Here is a 22998-nt window from a genome sequence, read left to right as displayed (position 1 = left end):
TCTGAAGCACTCTAAAACAAGGTGGCTCTCCCTCATGCCCACTGTTGAAAGAATTCTTCATCTTTTTGCGGCACTGAAGAGTTATTTCAAATCAATTGACAGTCCACTCAAGCTTCTGGAAGATTTCTTTTCCGAAGACACGAATGAAGCATGCCTGTGGTTTTTTTCCTTCTAAACCATAGGGAGATACATCTGCTCATCAGACACCCTAACAGGAAGGTTAGGGTAGTGTGGGGTTAAGGCCGTCTTCTACAACGCCAGTAGAAGCCAGGACTACTCTCTCCTCGACCCACTAAAACACATTCCTATGGTCGCCAAACCCTACGTCTCTCCGGAACCACCAAGAAGGTATTGCTTCAGAGAGGGGCTAGTGCATATCGCACCCTCAAGGTTAGCTGCCGTAGCCTAGCAGCAACGAACATCGATGACTCGCTCTGGAGAGTCCATCACGATAGCATGCTGGCGCTTAGCCAGTTTCCCGAGTGGTCCTCGCCACTCCCTTTGTCCTCGGAAGGCGGGCAGGGTCAACCCCACCCGCACCCTACTGCTGAGCGGACATCAAGAACTGATGCCCACGTGCAACCCGATCTGACCTGCCCGTAAGGAAGGGTATCACTACCCTTCAGGCCCTATCAGATGCACCCGTAGGTTGCAGACAGCAGGATCTCACCTACCCCGACCCTTGCCGGGGACCCCTTTCCAACCGCGGGCTCGGATCCAACCCAGTAGACCGACGCCACGACAGCACCGCTACCGGGACTTCCTCTCCGCGGCCACTTAATCGCTGTAAGGGTCGATCTCGACCGCAGGGCACCGGTATGACCTACGAAGCCGACTTCGAACCCCGGGACCACCTCTTGTACTGCATCTGGACTAGCCATTCTCCGAGTCCACGCGCCACCTCCTCTGTAGCTCCCAGACGATATGGGTGATAGCCGTTGAAAAGGCATTCCAGCTAATCTCATCCCTACACATTCTCTGGACCAAGTTGTCCGGAGTTGTGTCCTCCCCGCATGTGGCAAGCATGCGGTCACGCATTGTGCGAAAACGTGGGCACACGAACAAAACGTGTTCCGCCGTTTCCTCTAAACCATTGCACACTGGGCATTCGGGAGAATCCGCATGCCCGAAACGGTGTAGATACTGTCGGAAGCAACCATGACCTGTAAGGACCTGTGTCAGGTGGAATGTAACTTCCCCATGGCGCCTATTAATCCAACTATCTACTCTCGGTATCAACCTATGGGTCCACCTTCCTTTGGTGGAACTGTCCCACGCGCGCTGCCATTTGACCATAGAGGCCATCTTGACAGTCTTGCGTATGCCTCTTGTGCCGCGCATTTCGAAGCACTCCATGTCCTCACTGATAAGAATGCTGATAGGCACCATACCAGTAATGACACAGAGAGCGTCGTATGACACGGTAGGGTACGCGCTTGCAACCCTCAGACACATAAGCCTGTAAGTACTTTCCAGCTTCCGTCGGTAGCATTCAGTACTTAGCGCGGTACCCCACGCCGGGCCGCCATACCTAAGTATGGACGTAGCAACACTAGCCAGAAGCTTGCGCTTACTGGCGTACACCGCTGAGCTATTGGACATCATCCGGGACAGTGCCGCAATAGCTGTGGAGGCACTTTTACAGGCATAATCGACGTGGCTACCGAAGGTAAGCTTATCGTCGATCATCACGCCCAAGTGCTTGACAGAGCGCTTCGACAGGATAGTGCACTCTCCTGCACTGATCTCCGTCTGCTGCGCCGACTGCATGTTGTTAACAACCGTCACCTCTGTCTTGTGGTGAGCCAGCTCCAGTTTCCTGGACCGCATCCACGCCTCCACAACCTTGATCGAGTGGTCGGTAGTCAATTTCACCTCCTCGATCGTTTCACCGTAGACTTCGAGCGTAATATCGTCGGCAAATCCGACAATCACCACTCCCACTCTAACCTCAACACCTCGTCGTACATGACATTCCATAACACCGGACCCAGGATGGAACCTTGCGGGACTCCTGAGGTTATGTGAAAGCACTTCCGACCCACCTCCGTGTCGTAAACTAGTACGCGATTCTGGAAGTAGCTTCCGAGAATCTTGTACAAGTACTCTGGTATCCCCAGACGCAAGAGCGCATCAGCAATAGCAGCCCAACTGGCGCTATTAAATGCATTCCTTACATCCAGAGTCACTACCCCGCAGAAGCGAATTCCCCTCCTCGCGTCTACGGTGGACCTCCCCTTCCGGAAGCCATACTGGTTGCTCGAGAGACCATTTACCCCCTCAGTGAACCTCAACATTCTATTGAGGATGATCTTTTCGAGCACCTTCCCCGTCGTGTCAATCAAGCATATTGGTCTATATGCCGACGGGTCTCCGGGTGGTTTCCCCGCCTTTGGCAATAGTACCAGGCTCTGCCGCAGAAGCGAATTCCCCTCCTCGCATCTACGGTGGACCTCGCCTTCCGGAAGCCATACTGGTTGCTCGAGAGACCATTTACGCCCTCAGTGAATCTCAACAGTCTATTGAGGATGATCTTTTCGAGCACCTTCCCCGCCGTGTCAATCAAGCATATTGGTCTATATGCCGACGGGTCTCCGGGTGGTTTCCCCGCCTTTGGCAATAGTACCAGGCTCTGCCTCTTCCAAGCTTCTGGGAAAACTCCCTCGTCCAGGCAGTTCTGCATAGCAGACCTGAACATCTCGGGAGCTTCTGCAATAGCTACTTGTTGTGGTGAATTTGGTGAAACTGGCAACACTGTATGAACGAATTAGAGGCAGTAGAAAATGTATAAACTGTTATGAAGGTTGGAAGGTTTGGCCGTTGTAAATTGCGGAATTATACACTTAATGTAAGTTTGAATATGTTATTGTTATTGTTTGTTTGTAAATAATTAAATAAATATTACAGCTTTAAAGCTGCACTACAGAAATGCTGCTTTCAAAATGTGTAGATCGTCCGTTCAATGGTGATGCCCCCAACAAGCTTCAAAGATTAAGTTCGAATACGGAATAGAATAGCTTCCTAGACATGACCAGTACAATTCGTAGCCTCCCATTGCTGGAAGAGCAGGGGAGAAATTGGCGCGAAGAGTATGAGGAAAAAGAAAGGCGTATGGAAGAAAAGTATCAGCGAGAAATAGCGGAAATCAATGAAGAGTATGAAAGGGCCGCAAAGAGAATAAAATTGGAGTTCGCGATCAGAAGAATGAAAGTGATTAGCGAATTCGCTGCTGAAGATGCTGGAAAAAGTTCAAAAAGTAAACTACTTTATCACCATCTGATTCCACTGACCATCAATTCAGAGCAATTAACCATCAACAAGTCTGTAAACAAAGACCAAACAGTATTCTTCGCAAGCGCTGTGTTGATGCTGTTTACGATTCACGCAAAGAACAAATAGGGCAAAGTGAAAAGAAGAATGTGATCAACTGTTTTATCCCTATGAAGTGAGGATTAGTACGAATCAAAAGGAAAAAGCAAAAGTAGAATGCAAACTTGCATACAACAAATGTTGCGAATCTGTTGCCTGGGACCAGAGTGCACTAAGGGATGTGTTAAACATGTCGTTACTGACAGTGTTCGTAGTTTATGACCCTGGGGGAATAAATCGAATGTACGATTCGATTCAATTATGCAGTTCTACAACATTCTCCTATTTCAGTTATAGTTTTTTTTGTATCAAACATTTTTATTTGTCAGGATCGTGGTCAGGATATATATATATATATATATATATATATATATATATATATAAATTGAATTTGCTTCGCTATGCGTCGAATAAGATAGGTTTAGGCTTTCGATTCATTATGTTACCAGTTTTACGGGTGGGAGATTGTTGTGGTGAATTTGGTGAAACTGGCAACACTGTATGAACGAATTAGAGGCAGTAGAAAACGTATAAACTGTTATGAAGGTTGGAAGGTTTAGCCGTTGTAAATTGCGGAATTATACACTTAATGTAAGTTTGAATATGTTATTGTTATTGTTTGTTTGTAAATAATTAAATAAATATTACAGCTTTGAAGCTGCACTACAGAAATGCTGCTTTTAAAATGTGTAGATCGTCCGTTCAATGGTGATGCCCCCAACACTACTTTTAAGGCAGGGTTCGGAACTCCGTCCGGACCTGGGGCCTTACCTACGCTAAGGGACTTAGCTATCCCCGCAAGTTCCACATCGGTGACCCTTTCCTCATCGCCTGCCCCAGTCCCCGGCTGTCCTACGAAAGGAGGCCAAGGACTAGGATCATGACGCGGGAAAAGCCCTCCAATGATCCCCTCCAACATCTCTGGAGATTGCTCTGTAGGAGTCATCACACCACTCGTCTTGGCCATAACGATCCTGTAGGCGTCACCCCACGGGTTCGTATTGGCACTCTGACAGAGACCCTCAAAGCAGGCCTTTTTGCTTGCTCTTATCTCGGTCTTGAGCGCGGCTTTTGCAGCGGCGAACACCACCCGCCGTTCGTTTCGCTCTTCCTCTGATCGTGCTCGCTGCATCCGCCGCCTAGCTCGTAGGCAGGCGCGGCGCAGGTCCGCAATCGCGTCGGTCCACCAGTAAGCCGGTGGCCTCCCATTTCTAGGGTGGACTCGCCTAGGCATGGTCGCATCACACGCACGTGAGAGCACCGCTACCAGCTCGTCGCCGTCTAAACCTAGTAAGTTTCGCTCACGGCGGAGCGCTTCACTAAATACCTCTTCGTCGAAGTATGATGTCTTCCACCTACGAGGGCTTGGCCTTGGCCTAGCCGTCTCTTCTTCTATCCGCTGTCTGCTGTTGTTGTAGTCGATACTGTAGCGAACCGCCAGGTGGTCGCTGTGAGTGTACCCATCATTTACTCTCCAGTTCGAACTACTTGTTAAGCCAGGACTACAAAAGGTCACGTCAATAATTGACTCCGCTCCGTTTCGACTATAGGTACTCTTGGTACAGAAGAAGACCCCGTTTACTTTGGCGACCACGAAGCCCTCGTAGGTAGTAGACACCAATTTCTGCACGGGGTAATTACCCGTCGTCCATATCGCCGCCATTTTCCTGGTCCCATCCGAGGCCCAGTTGCCGTTGCCGGCGGGTACTCGGTATGGGTCCGAAATGATGGCGATATCCGTCTCCCACTCAGAAACCACCTGACAAAGCAGTTGCTGAGCCGCATCACAGTGGTTCAGGTTCAGCTGCGTTACCTGCACTGTGATTTGTTGTTCACTGCGGCTTTCTTAAAGGCCGGGCACCCTGGACCACCCATCGTATGTCTGTTTTTCGAGGTTTTCCCGGTACAGATCATGCAGCTTTGGGCCTTATGACCTTCAGCGCCGTATCGCCTACACAGTTTGCGCCTGTCGGGGCCTTTGCAGTCCCACGACTTGTGTCCTGGTTCCAGACACCTGAAGCAAGCCTCTGGTGGCTCGTGGAATGTTAGGTGACATACACACCAGCCCACCTTTATACTTCCTACTTTAACGGACTTTTTAACATCCGCCACAGGTAGCTGAACCAAGGCTATCTGTGTCCCTGCTGGCCCTCTCCGTAGCTTAACGGCTGCGGCGGCCACCTGCACATCGCACTGTTGCCGCAGTGCCGTGACGAGCTCTTCCACTTCGGTGATCTCGTCAATGTCTTTGACCTTCAGAGTCGCCTCATGTGTCAGAGCCCTCACCTGCACACCCTCACCAAGGACCTCTTCTGCCAGCCTCTTGTAGGCGGCGCCCTTGTGTTCCTTCTGGCGCTTCAGCTCCAGGATCATCTCGCCCGTACGAGTACGTCTAATACTGCGTACGTCGGCTCCAAGACCCTCAAGCTTGGTGTCGCTTCGCATCGTCTTCAAGACGTCCGAGTACTTAGACTGTTCGGTCTTGATGACGATAGCGTCGCCTTTCTCGCGCCTGGCACCTGCCTTCCTACGCTTTGGCTTGGCGTCCTGCACTTCTGCCTGCGGATTCACCTTCTTCTTCCTCTTCCGCTCTACCTTTGTCCAAGGAGGGTCCTCTCCTTGGATCGCCCTGCTCTGTGGCTGCTGAGGGCCCACCATTGGTCGCAACCCCTTGTTCCCATCATTCCGGGACGGGCCGGCCTTTTCAGGCCCACCCTTCCCAGCTTTCCGGGAACCCTGGCTGGGGTCCGACTTTCCGGCATTACCACCGGCTTTCGGGGTTATTATACGCCTGGCCTTGCGGGCGCCGCCAGACAGCTCTTCACCTGACGGCTGCCTCGCCCGCTTCTGCGAATGCTTGTCACGTTTGTCACGAGCATTCGCTTCCACTCTCTTCGGACTACCCGCGAAGGAGAAGGCCTCCGTTTGTGTAAACTTAGACGCTTTCTCCTTTGCGGGTTCCGCCGCTGCCGCAGCCAGCAACGCGATCGCGTGCTCCTGCTTGGCCTCATCGACAGACGCTCTAAGCCGAAGTAAGGCCGTTTTCAGGTCCTTGCTTTTATTCGACTTAGTTGTCGCAAAGTCGATAATTTTGCCAAGCTGCTGTTCAGCTACCTCTGTCGCTTGACACCTTGAATTGGGGTTAGTAGTCCTATTCTTAGCCGGCAACTACGCGGCTGACTAGCAAGCGGGGGGTGCGTCAGGCCCCAGGACATCCATCCCTGCTGCCCCAATACCTGTGGTTGGTTAAGGAATGTCAATGTTCCATAATAACATCGAGCAGATAGAGGCTGCTGACAACAGTTTGATTGAATCTATTTGTGTTATTGAAAACGTCCGCAAACAACTGTCCGAAAGACTTTCTCAAAAGTTCCTGCCTCTGCAAGTGAAGAAGATACTGCGGGACAGCCTCAACACTAATCTGGAAGACAAAATGAGGAAATCTTTTTTGCAAGTTTACAAGAACTGCATGGAGTATCTTGACAAATGGACGAATCACTTCAATGAACTGAAAGTTTTTCGATGGATGGTCTTAGACAAACTGCCACAATGGGATGACGTCGTTGGCTCTTTGGAATTCCTAGATGAGAGAGGCGTTAAAGTTAACGAAATTTTACTGTTTGATCAACTGTCGAATCTGTCGGCGTTTTTGAAATCGAAAAGCGACGATGAAGCGTTCAAGAAACTGCATTCAGCTCTTAAATGGACGGGTTATTTTCAAAGCGTCGTTCGCAGTGCGAGTTCTGAGCTTCGGAAGATTGCTGAATACTTCTTTGCTATTCCCAGCCAAAACGCCAACGTAGAGCGTTTGTTCAGCCTCATGAACAATTTTTGGTCAGATGATCGGAACCGATTGCTGCCAAAATCGGTCGAATCATTGATCATGGTGAAATTTAACTACCGAATGGATTGCGTTAAGTTTTACGAGGAGATACAGAACGATAAATCGTTGCTGGACAGTATTAGAAGTAGTGATAAGTATAATAAGTAGTTTGTGCCAGGTTTACTGTTATAAAGTTGCGTTCCTTCCTAACAAGAAAACAGATTTTAATAAAAAAAGATAGCTGACTGACTAGAACAAGTTTTTTTTTTCTGTAAGGAAAAATGTACTCTTTTGTACTCTTTTATCGGAACTTCCAAATGTACTCTTTTTATGTGTGAACAATATGGTAACTCTACCGTGGGGGCTCCATTCACCGTGTGCCTTCGAATATTTTTTCATTATTTCCATATTACAGCTAAATGGTATGACAATTTCCCTTCAATTTCGCCAATACAACATTAATGAATTGTTACCATGTCAAAACGCTCATTACAAACTTTTTAAAGTATCATTTTGACACTAAAATGTGTTTACATGAAGCTCATTCACTGCATTCATAATCAAAAAACGAAAACTGCGCTAAGGTGAATCAAATGTAGTAACGTTTTTATTCCACCATGAAGCAATTAAATTCACATATCAGGTACGTATTTTGCATTGCCGAAGCAGGTATAACAAGAAAGTACCTTTACTCGTACTTTTTAATTGAAACAAAAGGGCATGGTAAATAGGTACCCTAAAAATCGATGGTCTCCATTCACCGTGCTTCATATTGTCCCATATAAGTAGAAAAAATTGAAAATTAGTATTTCTACTTAAATCTTGCAAATTATTACTTGAAATGAATATAAAAGATGAAAATTCCCTCGGCTGGGTTGTTTTGCTCATACGAACACAAATTGTTCGTAAGTACCTACCGGATCTTAGCGCACCTGAAAGAGAATTTAATTTTCTTTCCAAAAAGTGCTCGTTTGTTTCTCTACGATGCGGAATTCGATATGAAAAAGTGAAAAAAGTGCACTTTGCCTATGCTGCGCCATGTGAAATTTTGGAGGAGCCACGTTTTTCAAAGGGTTCTCATTCCTGCCACCAGATGCGGAGGGATCGTTAGCTTCCGTTGGATTTACCTATATCACCAAGTTTTGTGAAAAAACTACTTTTGTGAATATTTCTTTCATTTTAACCTTCATTATGGCAATTAACAGCGGCACCAACAATGTATATAAGATTGGTGTCAAATTACAGCCCTCATTCGCCCCGAATCCTCTGAGATCCACGGTGACTGGTACCTTGACGGTATTAGATATATCCATTTGATTAAAAGACATTGTATACGATCAGCATAATGCGTGGATACTTAGATGATTCTTTGGACACCATGATGGTGCATTGAAAGCTTTGAATAAGATGCATGATGTTAGTGTACTGTATTAGTCGTCACCGTTATTTAGTGATAGTCGTTATTTTGTATGGCTAGGTGCACAAATTGCAAAAATGGTGCTTAGAACTCAATGTGGTGCCAAAGTCACCATGGTTCAAGTACATGGAATACAGTTTTGAAATACAAAATGTCAAAATGGTGCATGTAATGCAAATGGATCAGGTACATTGAATCAGGTATGGCATGCCGCACTGAAAATGTGCACAGTGCAGCTCATTTTCATATTAAAACCGCGCACACTTGCACTCACACTGAGGAGCATGCCATCCTTGCATGGAATACAATTTGGTGTACGATATGCCAAAATTAAGCCTGTAAAATTCAAATGTGAATTAAATGCTGAGAACTTATATTTATATTCTTAATCATTTAACCTAATTTACAGCTCTATTGTTCACTGGGGCACTACGTGAGCAATTTCAATTGACAGCTGCACTTACATTTTGTACAGCGCCTAGATTCAATTCTACTTTATCGAATTGGTTGCCTTTCTGCTGCTTTCACTTTTCTTACTTTATACCTAGTAGAACGATGAGCACAAGGATGGATGGCCGTTGTTCCTTTCCAGTCCGATTGGGGGTCCATTATGAGTAGTAGTTCGCGATGTCCAGGTATCCGGGTTCGTTTGAGCCATGGGGGTCATAAGAGGGTCGGTGTCAGTTGCTCTCGGGGGAAAAGCAACTGACGAAAAATTGCAAGTTCCGGGGCTGGGAATTGAATTTCTTTATGAATTTCTTTATTTCGTCAATCCAACCCATGACCATCCGCATATAAAGCGAACGTGTGACCAACTACGCCACGGGCCCCGGCAATGCAATTTACTTTCAATATGGTGCATGAGATTTTTTTTTTATTGAGGGGGGGGGGCAAGTGCCCCCCATAACCCCACCCCCGTTGCACGCTAGTGACAAACATTGTTCGGCGTGCTTCTACATGCACGTTCGATTTGGGCAGAAGCAGAGGCAAAGGTGTTGAACGCGCTTTTGAAATGGTTTGCAAAAAGATTACACTTTTCTCTCGCCGAGCTGTCAACGTCACTTCTTAAAAACATCTCTACAGGTAAACCTTCTTCTTTCCGTTTCGAGTTGACGAATTTCCAGAACTTGGGGTTTCTGCGCAAATTTCTCTGTGTTCGTCGGGTGTATCGTTTATACAGTAAGCGACTATAAAGTCAATAATTGTTACTTGCTCGGTTAAACAGGCAAACATAGAAAAAATAAAGGATTACGGTAAAATTTTACCGTAATCTCAACAGCAGAACGTACGGTAAAAAGTTTGGTGATTTTTCAAATCACCGAACGTACTGTGAATCTCAGGAAAATGCATCTGTCAAAACTAGCGGAACGTTCGGTGCTTTTTACAAATTTACCGTAAAAATCGTAGAACGTTCGGTATGTTTGTTTACGAATGCACTGTCAATATCACTGAACGTACGGTAAATTTTACAAATGATCCGTAAATATTACCGACTGTACGGTATTTTTTTTACAAATTGAAGGCGATTTTATGCGAGCACGAAAAACCTCTTTTTTCATAAAGAGGTCGATCATGGGATTGACTACATGACCTTCTGATCAGGAACCACACTTGCTGCCTGTTGGAGTAAATCAGTATCGCAGTGTACTGACTACCTCCTTGGAAACCGAAGGTTTCCTTAGCAACCTAAGTTTTATTAAATAAACAACGGAGCTAGTTTTTTCATTCCTGTTCAAGACACCACTCAAGCTAGTTGTAAAAATAAATTCGTTCCTTTGTTAAACTTTGCTGTTCCGGTTCCTTTCTAACCATCAAGAGGTTATGGGCGATTCACGCAAGAATTCGGTCCACGGGATCCCGCTGTTCTCGGGCACCGGTTTCGACAACTGGCGTTTTCGAGTGGAGAAATATTTGAAGTCTGTGAAGCTGTTGGATGTCATCAAGAACGATCTCCGGTGGAAGCGGACGAGCTCACGAAGTTCCAGGAAGATGACGGTAAGGCGGCGTACCTGCTGGTCTCATTCATTGATGACGATCTGCTGGATCTGGTGCGGGACAAGGAGACGTCCAAGGAAATTTGGAGAAGCCTGGAAACCGTATATGCCAAGAAGTCCGTCTCGTCGCAGACGTTCGTCAGGAAGCAACTTGCGAAGCTGCGTATGGTGGAAGGTTCGTCCGTGAAAGACCACCTGAAAACGTTCGAAGAGCTGATCCGGCAGTTGAAGCTGGCCGGAGCGAAGCTTGAAGAAAATGATATTGTGTCCCAGCTGTTTGCCACCCTTCCCGAATCATTCGACCCACTAGTTACGGCGCTGGAAAATCTCGGCGAGGAAAATCTGTAGCTGGATGTGGTTCGCGAGCGCCTTCTTGCCGAGGAGCTCAAGAAAACTGACCGAGTAGCAGATTCCTGCCATGAAAAACCAGCAGCATTCCAAGGATCGAAGCAGAAACCTGGTAAGTTCACCGGAAAGTGCAACCGCTGCCAGAAGAAGGGGCACAAAGCCAAGGACTGTCGTGTGAAGTTGAAGACGGATGGACGCGCTGAAGCTAACGCTGCTTCTGAAGGTAAGGTGGTGGCTTTCATGACCGGAAAGGGCTCCCAAACGCAGGACGAGGAAGTGGTTTCCTTCAAGCTGGACTCCGGAGCCTCGGACCACCTTGTGAATGTGAAGCACTGATTCGCCGACCTCACCAAGCTGAAGCAACCTGTCGTCATCAACGTGGCGAAGGATGATCAATCCCTGATTTCCTGGCACCGAGGCACGATTAAGGGCGTCAACAAGGAAGGTAACACTGTCAGCCTGAAGGATGTCCTCTTCGTACCAAATCTTCGAGCGAATCTGCTATCTGTGAAGAAGATGGCAAAAGCGGACCTGGACGTCACATTCACGATAAAGGAAGCGATTATGAAGCACGGTCGTGATCTGATTGCGAGATGTCCCACGCGGGGCGACTTCTACGAGCTCGATCTTCGGGTCGATACGGTGGCGGCCAACATGTGTGGAGCAGTGACCGGTAACCTGTGGCATCGTCGGCTTGCCCATCTGGGGAACAAAAAGCTGCAGGCACTCGTGAAGCATGACATGGTAACAGGTATTCCCGAGGAACCAGGTAAATTGGATTTTGGTTTGTGTTCTCGGAAAGCAGTGCCGAGAACCATTCACGGGTACTAGAGTCCGTGCTGTAAAACCTCTAGAACGAGTGCACTCCGATGTGTGCGGTCCAATCACACCAGCAGCTTGGGATGGTTCTCGGTACTTCGTCACCTTTATTGATGATTACACGCACTTCACAGTAGCATATCCTATCAGGAAGAAGTCCGAGGTGTTCAAGAAGTTCCGAGAGTACGAGGCCATGGCCAGCGCCGCTCTCGGGCATTCGATTTCGAAGCTGACTGTCGACCAAGGGCGCGAGTATTGCTCCAACAACCAGCGAGATTGATACGTTTCCAAGGGGATCCAAGTCGAGCCAACCGCAGCATACACACCACAGCAGAACGAAGTGTCCGAACGGTTCAATCGTACAATCGTCGAAAGGGTGCGTGCGATGCTGATTGAAGCCCAAGTTCCGAAAAATTTGTGGAACGAAGCGGTTCTAGCGGCGGTGTACTTGACGAACAGAAGTCCAACCACCGCGATATCTGGATGGAAGACTCCTGCGGAAATGTGGACTGGCCACAAGCCGGATGTGAGCAAATTACGTGTGTTCGGCTGTAAAGCACTTGCGTGGGTACCAACGGCTCAGAGGAGGAAACTGGATCCGAAAAGCAGGCCTGCTGTGATGATCGGCTACGCGCCGAACGCCTACCGCCTGTGGGATAAAGAAAAGAAGCAGTTATTCCTAGCCAGAGATGCCAAGTGCGATGAGAGCAGTTTTCCGTTTGCAACCGAAATCCGTGACGAAACGCCTTTGGTTGTTACTCCGTACGAGTTCGAGAATCAAGATGAGGAAGACGTGCAACCTCATGACGTTCAACCCGATGAACCGCTGGTGGCTCAACATGACGACATCTTGACTGACGATGAGGAAGGCGAGGTTGACTACCACGATGTTGACGGAACCGGAGCGCTCCCTTCGCAACCAGACCGTGGTTCGAACCTCGAAATGGAAACCCCGTGGCGCAACGAACGGGAGAGCAGGCTCCCCGGTAAGTTGAAAGAATTTCTAGTTGGAAAAATTTTCACTGCCGCGCAATCCCATTCTGCAGATGCAACCCAAAACGTTTCCGATGTGCCGTTTGACGATTACATAGGACGAGATGAGGCCGAGAGCTCAATTTTCGATGTTCCTGAGATGTACAAGGAGATTGCTGGACGAGCCGATGAAACCTTTTGGCAACAAGCGGTTGGTGAGCAGCTGCAGTCGCTAGCGGACAACCATGTTTGGCGATTGGTGAGATGTCCTGCTGGCGTGGTTCCGCTCAAGTCGAAATGGGTCTTCCGAATCAAGCCGGACAAGCATGGCGAACCGGCCCGTTACAAGGCACGGTTGGTAGCGAAGGGATTCCAGCAGAAGCCTGGCATCGACTACAACGAAACATACTCCCCCGTAGCGAAGTTGGCCACGATTCGAACCGTTCTTGCTGTAGCAACCCACCGAAGGATGCACGTTCACCAACTCGACGTGAAAACTGCATTCCTGTACGGCGAGCTGGAAGAAGACGTCTACATGGCCACACCAGAAGGAGTAAAGGCACCTCCGAACCTCGTCTGCAAGCTGGAGCAATCGCTGTATGGACTCAAGCAAAGCCAACGCTGTTGAAACAACATGCTGAAAGACCTTCTTCTGGATTTCGGCTTTATTTATTCATTTATTTATTTATTGATTTCATCTTCAACACTAGGTTGTACAGACTTTGGCTTAACTTAGATATCTTATTCTATTGAATGTTTTAATCTACTTCATATATAGATACAGAGAGCACACTAAATACAACATATTACCATTGATTTTTTTTCATATCAGTCAAGCAACAACATTAATATTCTTGAGAACAACTTTCATCAAAATTTACATTGATCATCAAAACAAAGTACAACAAGTTACCCAACTACAGACAAATTTCCATTAAACACTTGTATAAACAAAATCAAAGCCATTTCCACAAAATCGTAACAAATTACACAATTACATTAAACATGTCTATACTCTTATTCATTTTAAAGAATTACATTTGGACTTCAAATCGTTCTACTCAAACAAACAAATTCTCTGAATTTAATTCCAGTTGGCCACGTAGAGAGACTTAAAGCCGCCTTTTTCCATCTAACATTTAAAACAATTTTAAAAGATACGTATTCGAGCTGGCTAACATCCTTCCAACTAGGTACTAGTTTTGAGACCTTTATTTCTTCTTCGTCTTCTATCCCGATCGATTTACGGACCATACATTCAACATCGCTGATATTGGCGTAGCTATGAATATTGGACAGAAAAAGCGAAAATGTGTCTTTCTGTTGCAAATTCGACATTGTTGAACAACTGCTCATTTGGGGTTCGTTGTCATATTCGCTCGCAGGACCAGAATCGACTTGCAGTTTAGTTGACGAAAGCGTACTTAAGGATTGCATGGGCACCTGTGGCAATGGTTGCAGTGTAGCGCTCGACAGCTTATCTACGATAAATTCAATACGAGATTTGATGTTCGTAAGCTCAGATTCAATTATCGTGGAGGTATCATTGAGCGGCGTATTCAACGATGAAGTACATCTTTTTTGTAGAAGGCATCTAAGCAATCATCACACATCCAAAGCATATTCTTTGCTGCTAGGCTCACTGTGTGCGATTCCAGCAGTCCAACACAATTAGCATGGTAGCTTTTGCTACAATCTCCTTCACACACAACGAACGGTTCGCATGTAGCATCTATTAAAGAATGGCATTTGTTGCACTCCATTGTAAACAGTGCGTGATGATCAGGAATTCCACACTTTAAACCACGATTAATTTCAAGCGCCAGCAGATCACAGAGTTAGTTTTCACAATTATGAAAAGCGGTTTATACTAACGAAAACGATCACAGCGAAATAAATACGAAACGTCTACTATTTCTACGGAAAAACACGTCAAAAAGAGACCACGATCGCGTTTCACGTTTGTTGCCGGCGTAGCGAGACGAGATGTACCCGTTCCCGGCACGACTACTGCTTGTATACCAGGATCGTCAATCGAGGGGGGGTATACATCATAATCTACTTAGGGGCGATTTCTTCACCCTAGCTTAAGCGTTAAGCCAGGTTTAACTGTATGGGTAAGCCTGGCTTACCGGTTAAGCCGAGGTGAAGAAATTGGCCCTTAGACGATTTGCTCATCGCTGGCGATCGGCTGGACCTGGTAAAGGAGATCAAGCGTGCTCTTTCCAAAAAGCTTCGGATGACGGATTGTGGCGTCGTTAATCATTTCCTCGGAATGAAGATCCGATACGATCGCGCCACCGGATGCATGTACCTCACGCAAGAAGCTGCTGTGGATCGTGTGCTGATGAAGTTTTCGATGCAGGACTGCAACCACGTCAAGACCCCAATGGAGAAGGGCTGTTTCCTGCCACCTCGAGCTGCGAATCCTGTGTCGCATCCGTACTGTCAATTGCTGGGCAGCCTCATGTACACGATGTTGTGTGTCCGACCCGACATTTGCTACGCGGTTGGATACCTGGGGCTTTTCCAAGTTCAACCTGGTGAAGCGCATTGGCAAGCGTTGAAGAGAGTGGTTCGTTACATAAAAGGTACGAAGAACCTGAAGCTCCACTACAAGAAAAACGACGACGCTGAGGCACTGGTCGGGTACGCAGACGCCGACTGGGCATCGGATGCTGAGGATAGGAAATCCATTAGCGGCTTCATCTTCAAAGTCTTTGGGAACACCGTGTCCTGGGCCAGCCGCAAGCAACAAACCGTGGCACTGTCATCGTGCGAAGCTGAGTATGCAACTTTAAGTACCACGGCCTCCGAAGGGTTGTGGCTGCACGGAATTATCGAGGACCTGGAGCAAGTACGACCGGGCACGGCATTCACATTGTTCGAAGACAACCGTAGGTGCATAGCGATGACCACAAACACCGAAATCAAGCGTGTGAAGCACATCGATGTGAAGCACCATTTCCTTCGCGACCATGTGGCACAAGGGCGACTTCAAATCGAAGCAATCGGCACAGCAAACCAGATTGCGGACGCGTTCACCAAACCCCTGGAACCTGGACGTTTCCGCGAACTGAGGACCCTCCTAGGACTAACCGATTCAGGGGGGTGTTGGAGTAAATCGGTATCGCAGTGTACTGACTACCTCCTTGGAAACCGAAGGTTTCCTTAGCAACCTAAGTTTTATTAAATAAACAACGGAGCTAGTTTTTTCATTCCTGTTCAAGGCACCACTCAAGCTAGTTCTAAAAATAAATTCGTTCCTCTGTTAAACTTTGCTGTTCCGGTTCCTTTTTAACCATCAAGACTGCCACTGTACAAGACAGTCTTGCTTGGAGATGATGCGCAAATTCTAACAGAACTGATACTCAAAGCTGCCGGCGTGGCTGTCAAACGCATTTCACAGTAGTACGGTAAAATAGTCCCATCACCGATCTGTTTGGTATAATATTCGCAGATCTCCTGTAAATTTATCTGATTTCATCGGTTCTTCGGTCATTTCTTGGATTTCACCGATTTTCACCTGTAATTTCATCGATTTCGCCGTAATACTGTAGTTTGCTTGTTTACAGACCAGTTTCGGTGATTTTTTTTCACCGAATAGTGGTTTCTGCTTTTAGTGGTGTTACGTGTACGTACACGTGGCATTACACGAACACTACTTGAGTTACTGGTTGAAAATAGTAAACAAAAATTAGCTGTTCCCGGCAAAATCAAATGGGCATATTTTCAACCAGTAGATTTGCATTAATGTTCGTGACGCCGCGCTGCGAAACCACTATACTGTAATCTATTCTAAGTGTGGGTGCTTGTTCACAGAGCACCGACGTCTACAGTATCGACGAAGCATTTTAGATCTAGTCTGCTTCAACCGTCGCAATACGAGAATAAATCCCGTCTACGTCATCAAAACAAAACGAGATGAACTAGCCTAGGGCTAAAAATCTCGTAAATACAGATAAAAAAAAAAAAAAATCAAAACAAAAATGTTAACCTTTTTAGCTATTGATATTGAACATAAGCATATTGATATTGATTGGATTGGTGAGCATATTTGCGATAAATTTGAAACCATTCTATTGATGGGCTTGATTATCAAACTAGTTTGAGATTTTGAGACGGTTGTATATTTGTTGAAATCATAAATGTCCATAGATTCCCGATATGCCTCTATTTGATTAAATAAGAAAATGCTATAGAAATAACTCAATATGTTCAAATGACAAAAACTTCAATTTCCCTCGGCAATAGTAGGGTGGGGCGGGGCAAGATGGATCACCTAAGGATGGATCATCATAACTTTGTAAATACAAATCGTATTAGTTTGTATTTGTCCTCTACCCTTTAATACGCTAGTTAGCTATGCTAAAAGTCGATAAAAAGTTCATTAAATACAACATATAATGTTAAACAAGCAGTTTTAAAAAGTGACAGATTTAACGCCGTAAAAAAGTGCAGGCAAGATGGGCCACCTTTTAAGTAATTCGCATTTTATCTTGAATTCTTTCTTTGTCATTTATTTAACCCTTCCGTTACCAACCCCCCCTAACGAGAGTGCGAAAAAATACTGTTTTCGTTATAACTTTTTTGTTTTTCAATATTTTTTGACCAAATTTTGACACAATAAGCAAATATCCTTCTTATTTAAGGATTTGCTAGGGATTGTTGGAATGGCCACCTGGTTCCGGAGTTATTCCGGAATCAAAATGGGTCATTCGATTTGGCCATTTTGGAAAAGGTAAATTTTCCTCGTGAGAGCCGTTCAGTTTTCAGACCTAAGTGCACTAGAATGATAGAAAAATATGTCTAGAAGTCCATCCCGGTCACTACGTGCCTTGGAACCTGTTTTAAGGATGTTCCGGGGAACCGGTTCCGGGGTCAATTTTTGAATTTGATTCAATACCATCATGCGACACCTCAAAATTCGCGGTTTTTCAAGATGGATCATTCTGTGCTGTTTTGGCGTTGTCTGAAATACTGTTGGCCATTCTGGAACCGGTATTCGGATTTCCCGGGAATCGGTTCCGGTGGTTCCGGGGTCCAATTTTCGAAAATAAACAAACTCCATCATGCGACATATCAAACTTCATGATTTTGAAAATTATGGCATTTTATCATAATGATTGGCCACTTAGGATACATTTGGCTATTATGGAATCGGTATACAGATTTTCCGGAATCCAGTTCCGGGGCCAAGTTTTGAAAATGGTTCAATACCGTCATGCGGCATCTCAAACATTGTGATTTTCAAAATACATCATTCCGGGCTAATATATCGTTATCTGAAATACTGTTGGCCATTTTACAACCGGTATTCGGATTTCCCGGGAATCGGTTCCGGTGGTTCCGGGGTAAATTTTTCGAAGATGAACACCTCTGGAAATTCCTCCGGAAATTTCTCTAGGAATTCCTCCAGCAATTCCTTCGGAAATTCCTCCAGGAATTCCTCCGAAAATTCCTCCAGGAATTCCTCCGGAAATTCCTCCAGGAATCCCTCCGGAAATTCCTCCAGGAATTCCTCCGGAAATTCCTCCAGGAATTCCTCCGGAAATTCCTCCAGGAATTCCTCCGGAAATTCCTCCAGGAATTCCTCCGGAAATTCCTCCAGGAATTCCTCCGGAAATTCCTCCAGGAATTCCTCCGGAAATTCCTCCAGGAATTCCTCCGGAAATTCCTCCAGGAATTCCTCCGGAAATTCCTCCAGGAATTCCTCCGGAAATTCCTCCAGGAATTCCTCCGGAAATTCCTCCAGGAATTCCTCCGGAAATTCCTCCAGGAATTCCTCCGGAAATTCCTCCAGGAATTCCTCCGGAAATTCCTCCAGGAATTCCTCCGGAAATTCCTCCAGGAATTCCTCCGGAAACTCCTCCAGGAATTGCTCCGGAAATTCCTCCAGGAATTCCTCCGGAAATTCCTCCAGGAATTCCTCCGGAAATTCCTCCAGGAATTCCTCCGGAAATTCCTCCAGGAATTCCTCCGGAAATTCCTCCAGGAATTCCTCCGGAAATTCCTCCAGGAATTCCTCCGGAAATTCCTCCAGGAATTCCTCCGGAAATTCCTCCAGGAATTCCTCCGGAAATTCCCCCAGGAATTCCTCCGGAAATTCCCCCAGGAATTCCTCCGGAAATTCCCCCAGGAATTCCTCCGGAAATTCCCCCAGGAATTCCTCCGGAAATTCCCCCAGGAATTCCTCCGGAAATTCCCCCAGGAATTCCTCCGGAAATTCCCCCAGGAATTCCTCCGGAAATTCCCCCAGGAATTCCTCCGGAAATTCCCCCAGGAATTCCTCCGGAAATTCCTCCAGGAATTCCTCCGGAAATTCCTCCAGGAATTCCTCCAGGAATTCCTCCGGAAATTCCTCCAGGAATTCCTCCGGATATTCCTCCAGGAATTCCTCCGGAAATTCCTCCAGGAATTCCTCCGGAAATTCCTCCAGGAATTCCTCCGGAAATTCCTCCAGGAATTCCTCCGGAAATTCCTCCAGGAATTCCTCCGGAAATTCCTCCAGGAATTCCTCCGGAAATTCCTCCAGGAATTCCTCCGGAAATTCCTCCAGGAATTCCTCCGGAAATTCCTCCAGGAATTCTTCCGGAAATTCCTCCAGGAATTCCTCCGGAAATTCCTCCAGGAATTCCTCCGGAAATTCCTCCAGGAATTCCTCCGGAAATTCCTCCAGGAATTCCTCCAGGAATTCCTCCGGAAATTCCTCCAGGAATTCCTCCGGAAACTCCTCCAGGAATTCCTCCGGAAATTCCTCCAGGAATTCCTCCGGAAATTCCTCCAGGAATTCCTTCCGGAGGATTTCCAGGAGGAATTTCCGGAGGATTTCCTGGAGGAATTTCCAGAGGAATTTCCGCAGGAATTTCCAGAGGAATTTCCGCAGGAATTCCTGGAGGAATTTCCGCAGGAGTTCCAGGAGGAATTTCCGCAGGAATTCCTGGAGGAATTTCCGGAGGAATTCCTGGAGGAATTTCCGGAGGAATTCCTGGAGGAATTTCCGGAGGAATTCCTGGAGGAATTTCCGGAGGAATTCCTGGAGGAATTTCCGGAGGAATTCCTGGAGGAATTTCCGGAGGAATTCCTGGAGGAATTTCCGTATGAATTCCTGGAGGAATTTCCGTATGAGTTGCTGGAGGAATTCCTGGAGAAATTTTCGGAGGAATTCCTAGAAGAATTTTCAGAGGAATTCCTAGAGGAATTTCCAGAGGAATTTCTGGAAGAAATTCCTGGTGTTCATCTTCGAAAAATTTACCCCGGAACCACCGGAACCGATTCCCGGGAAATCCGAATAACGGTTCATAAATGGCCGACAGTATTTCAGATAACGCTATATTAGCCCGGAATGATGTATTTTGAAAATCACGATGTTTGAGATGCCGCATGACGGTATTGAACCATTTTCAAAACTTGGCCCCGGAACTGGATTCCGGAAAATCTGTATACCGATTCCATAATGGCCAAATGTATCCTAAGTGGCCAGACATTATAATAAAATGCCATAATTTTCAAAATCATGAAGTTTGATATGTCGCATGATGGTGTTGGTTTAATTTCGAAAATTGGACCCCGGAACCACCGGAACCGATTCCCGGGTAATCCGAATACCGGTTCCAGAATGGCCAACAGTATTTCAGACAACGCCAAAACAGCACAGAATAATCCATCTTGAAAAACCACGAATTTTGAGGTGTCGCATGATGGTATTGAATCAAATTCAAAAATTGACCCCGGAACCGGTTCCCCGGAACATTCGTAAAACAGGTTCCAAGGCACGTAGTGACCGGGATGGACTTCTAGACATATTTTTCTATCATTCTAGTGCACTTAGGTCTGAAAACTGAACGGCTCTCATAAGGAAAATTAACTTTTTCCAAAATGGCCAAATCGAATGACCCATTTTGATTCCGGAATAACTCCGGAACCAGGTGGCCATTCCAACAATCCCTAGCAAATCCTTAAATTAGAAAGATATCCGCTTATTGTGTCAAAATTTGGTCGAAAAACATTGAAAAACAAAAAAGTTATAACGAAAACAGTATTTTTTCGCACTTTCATTAGGGGTGGGGGGGTGCGGGGTTGGTAACGGAAGGGTTAACCCTACTTCAGGTCTTATAGTCCACGATTTTCCGTGTACACTGTTCTTTCACTGCGTTCCAGATTCGCCTTCAGAGGAAATTTCCATGAGGACAAAGTAAATGGAGAGATAAAGCCGTGACGGGGAGTAAAAAAATGATAGACTGTGATACTTACTAAAAGTTGATCGAACTCGTTACAGAAACAGCATCTCCATTGGGACCTAAAATAAATATAAAACGTATTAGTACAGTTTTCTGTTGGGTCTCCAGTTAGCCTAGTGGTTAAGGCTATGGATCGTCAATATGGAGACGGCGGGTTCGATTCCCCTTCCGGTCGAGAAAATTTTCATAGGGAATCACTGTGCTTTGCCTCACAATATACAAATTCATGCAATGGCAGGCAAAGCAAGCCCTTCAATTAATAACTGTGGAAGTGCTTAAAGAACACTAAGTTGAAGCGAGGCAGGCCAAGGCCCAGTGGGGACTCAGAACCATAAAAAGAAGAAGAAGAAGAAGTAGTACAGTTTTCTGGAGAAACATCAAATATTTACAATCCTAAAAAAACCTTGAGCCATACCCAGAGCTGCCACATTATCTGTATTTCGTACACGGAAAAAAGGGGATGCTAACAAAAGGCTGAATTTCAAAAGGCTGAATGCACAAAAGGCTGAAAGTAACATAAGGCTGAATTTCAAAAGGCTGAATGCACAAAAGGCTGAAATTGTAAAAATGCAGGAAATGAGTAAGTACTTCTTGTTCTTTTTTTTCTGGCGTAACGTCCCAACTGAGACAAAGCCTGCTTTCAGCTTATATACGCATTTCAACAGTTATTAATTGAGAGCCTTCTCTGCCAATGACCACTTTGCATTGGTACATATATCGTGTGACAGACAGGAAGATACTTTATGCCCGCGGATGTCAAGGAATTTTCCATTACAAAAAGTTTCTGGCCCGAGGGAGAATCGAACCCATCACCCTCAGCATGACTACTCGTTCGCTAACCAGATCGGCTACATATATGAGTCCTTGTCATAGAATGTGCTTAGTGAAGAGTGCATACCAACTAACACAAAAAATGACTGATGGTATTTCAATTGGAGATTTTTCCTTCTTTGAGCATGAGCTATTCTTTCGAGTCATGCTGTTATGGAGATTGGTTGCCATTACAGCTGCCAACAATGTGATCAGAGATTTTTCCTTCTTTTAAATATATGCTATTCTTTGGAGAAATACTGTCATAGTTATGTAGGCGATCAATAATGCATACTTTAGCGCGGAAAAACAGTCCTAACGCTTTCCGATTTCGAACATAGTAACGGAAGCATGTTCGTCCAATGAACAATCAACCAATGAGAGGTAGTGTGCGTCAAATGTAAAACTCAAGCAAAACCAATGTAAGTGTCAGGGCTGAGGGGTCGGCCAACTAGCAAATTTTTATAAAGATCATTATATCAGTGTACGATATGAATAATTAGAGTGTTATGTCTGTCTGTGATGTTAGTGTTGCCTTTAGGCTCGTATGACTGCCTTTAGGCTCGCCGTTTGAAAACTAGTCGAATCATTATTTCAGCCTTATGTTATTTCAGCCTTTTGACATTTTCAGCCTTTTGTGATTCAGCCTTTCGTAATTCAGCCTTTTGTTATTTCAGCCTTTCGTGTTTCAGCCTTTTGTACGTAACCCGAAAAAAGTTGCCCCCCTTCATTTATTTTACTATCTTAAACTAGTTAACTAGAACTGTAAGCTTAACACCTATGTGCCTGTGCCTCATTTTGCACCCAATTTCAAAACTTAAAAAATCTGATTCTCAGCCGTTTCTCAACGAAAGTTAATGAAATTTTGACAGTTGATCACAAAATCCTTCTAGTCTATGTAACCGGTATCATGGTTCCGGATTTTTCCGTTGTTCCGGATTTATGGCCGGGGGTACTGGGGAAACCTCTTTACCAGATAAAGGTGCAACCCATAATTTGTCTTCGAAAACTAGCTTGCGGCATATCAAACTTCATGATTTTGCAAAACAAGAGTATTGGACCATATTTCTAGAGATTTCGGATGCACTGGCCACTTCTCCGGATGTTCCGGACCCTGGTGCCCCCAGGGAAGTGGCCACTTACTGACCGGTTCTGAAACCCAGCTTGCGACATATCCAACTTTATGATTTTGCAAAACAAGAGTAT

The 22998-nt window shown here is 45.8% G+C and overlaps 1 protein-coding gene across 1 annotated transcript in view; it reads right to left on the bottom strand.

Annotated features, from left to right (window-relative positions):
* The window catches only part of LOC109416314 (scoloptoxin SSD20), a 295456-nt gene that overhangs the window by 248950 nt on the left and 23508 nt on the right, over window positions 1-22998 (bottom strand). Inside the window, exon 4 of the mRNA XM_062845904.1 lies at window positions 20996-21041. Within this exon, the coding sequence (XP_062701888.1) occupies window positions 20996-21041 (46 nt within the window). The remainder of the gene's footprint in view (window positions 1-20995; window positions 21042-22998) is intronic.

The sequence above is a fragment of the Aedes albopictus genome, chromosome 1 (genome assembly GCF_035046485.1).
Source record: "Aedes albopictus strain Foshan chromosome 1, AalbF5, whole genome shotgun sequence".
Classification (NCBI taxonomy): Eukaryota; Metazoa; Arthropoda; class Insecta; order Diptera; family Culicidae; genus Aedes; species Aedes albopictus.
This window is presented reverse-complemented; position numbering and strand designations above follow the sequence as displayed.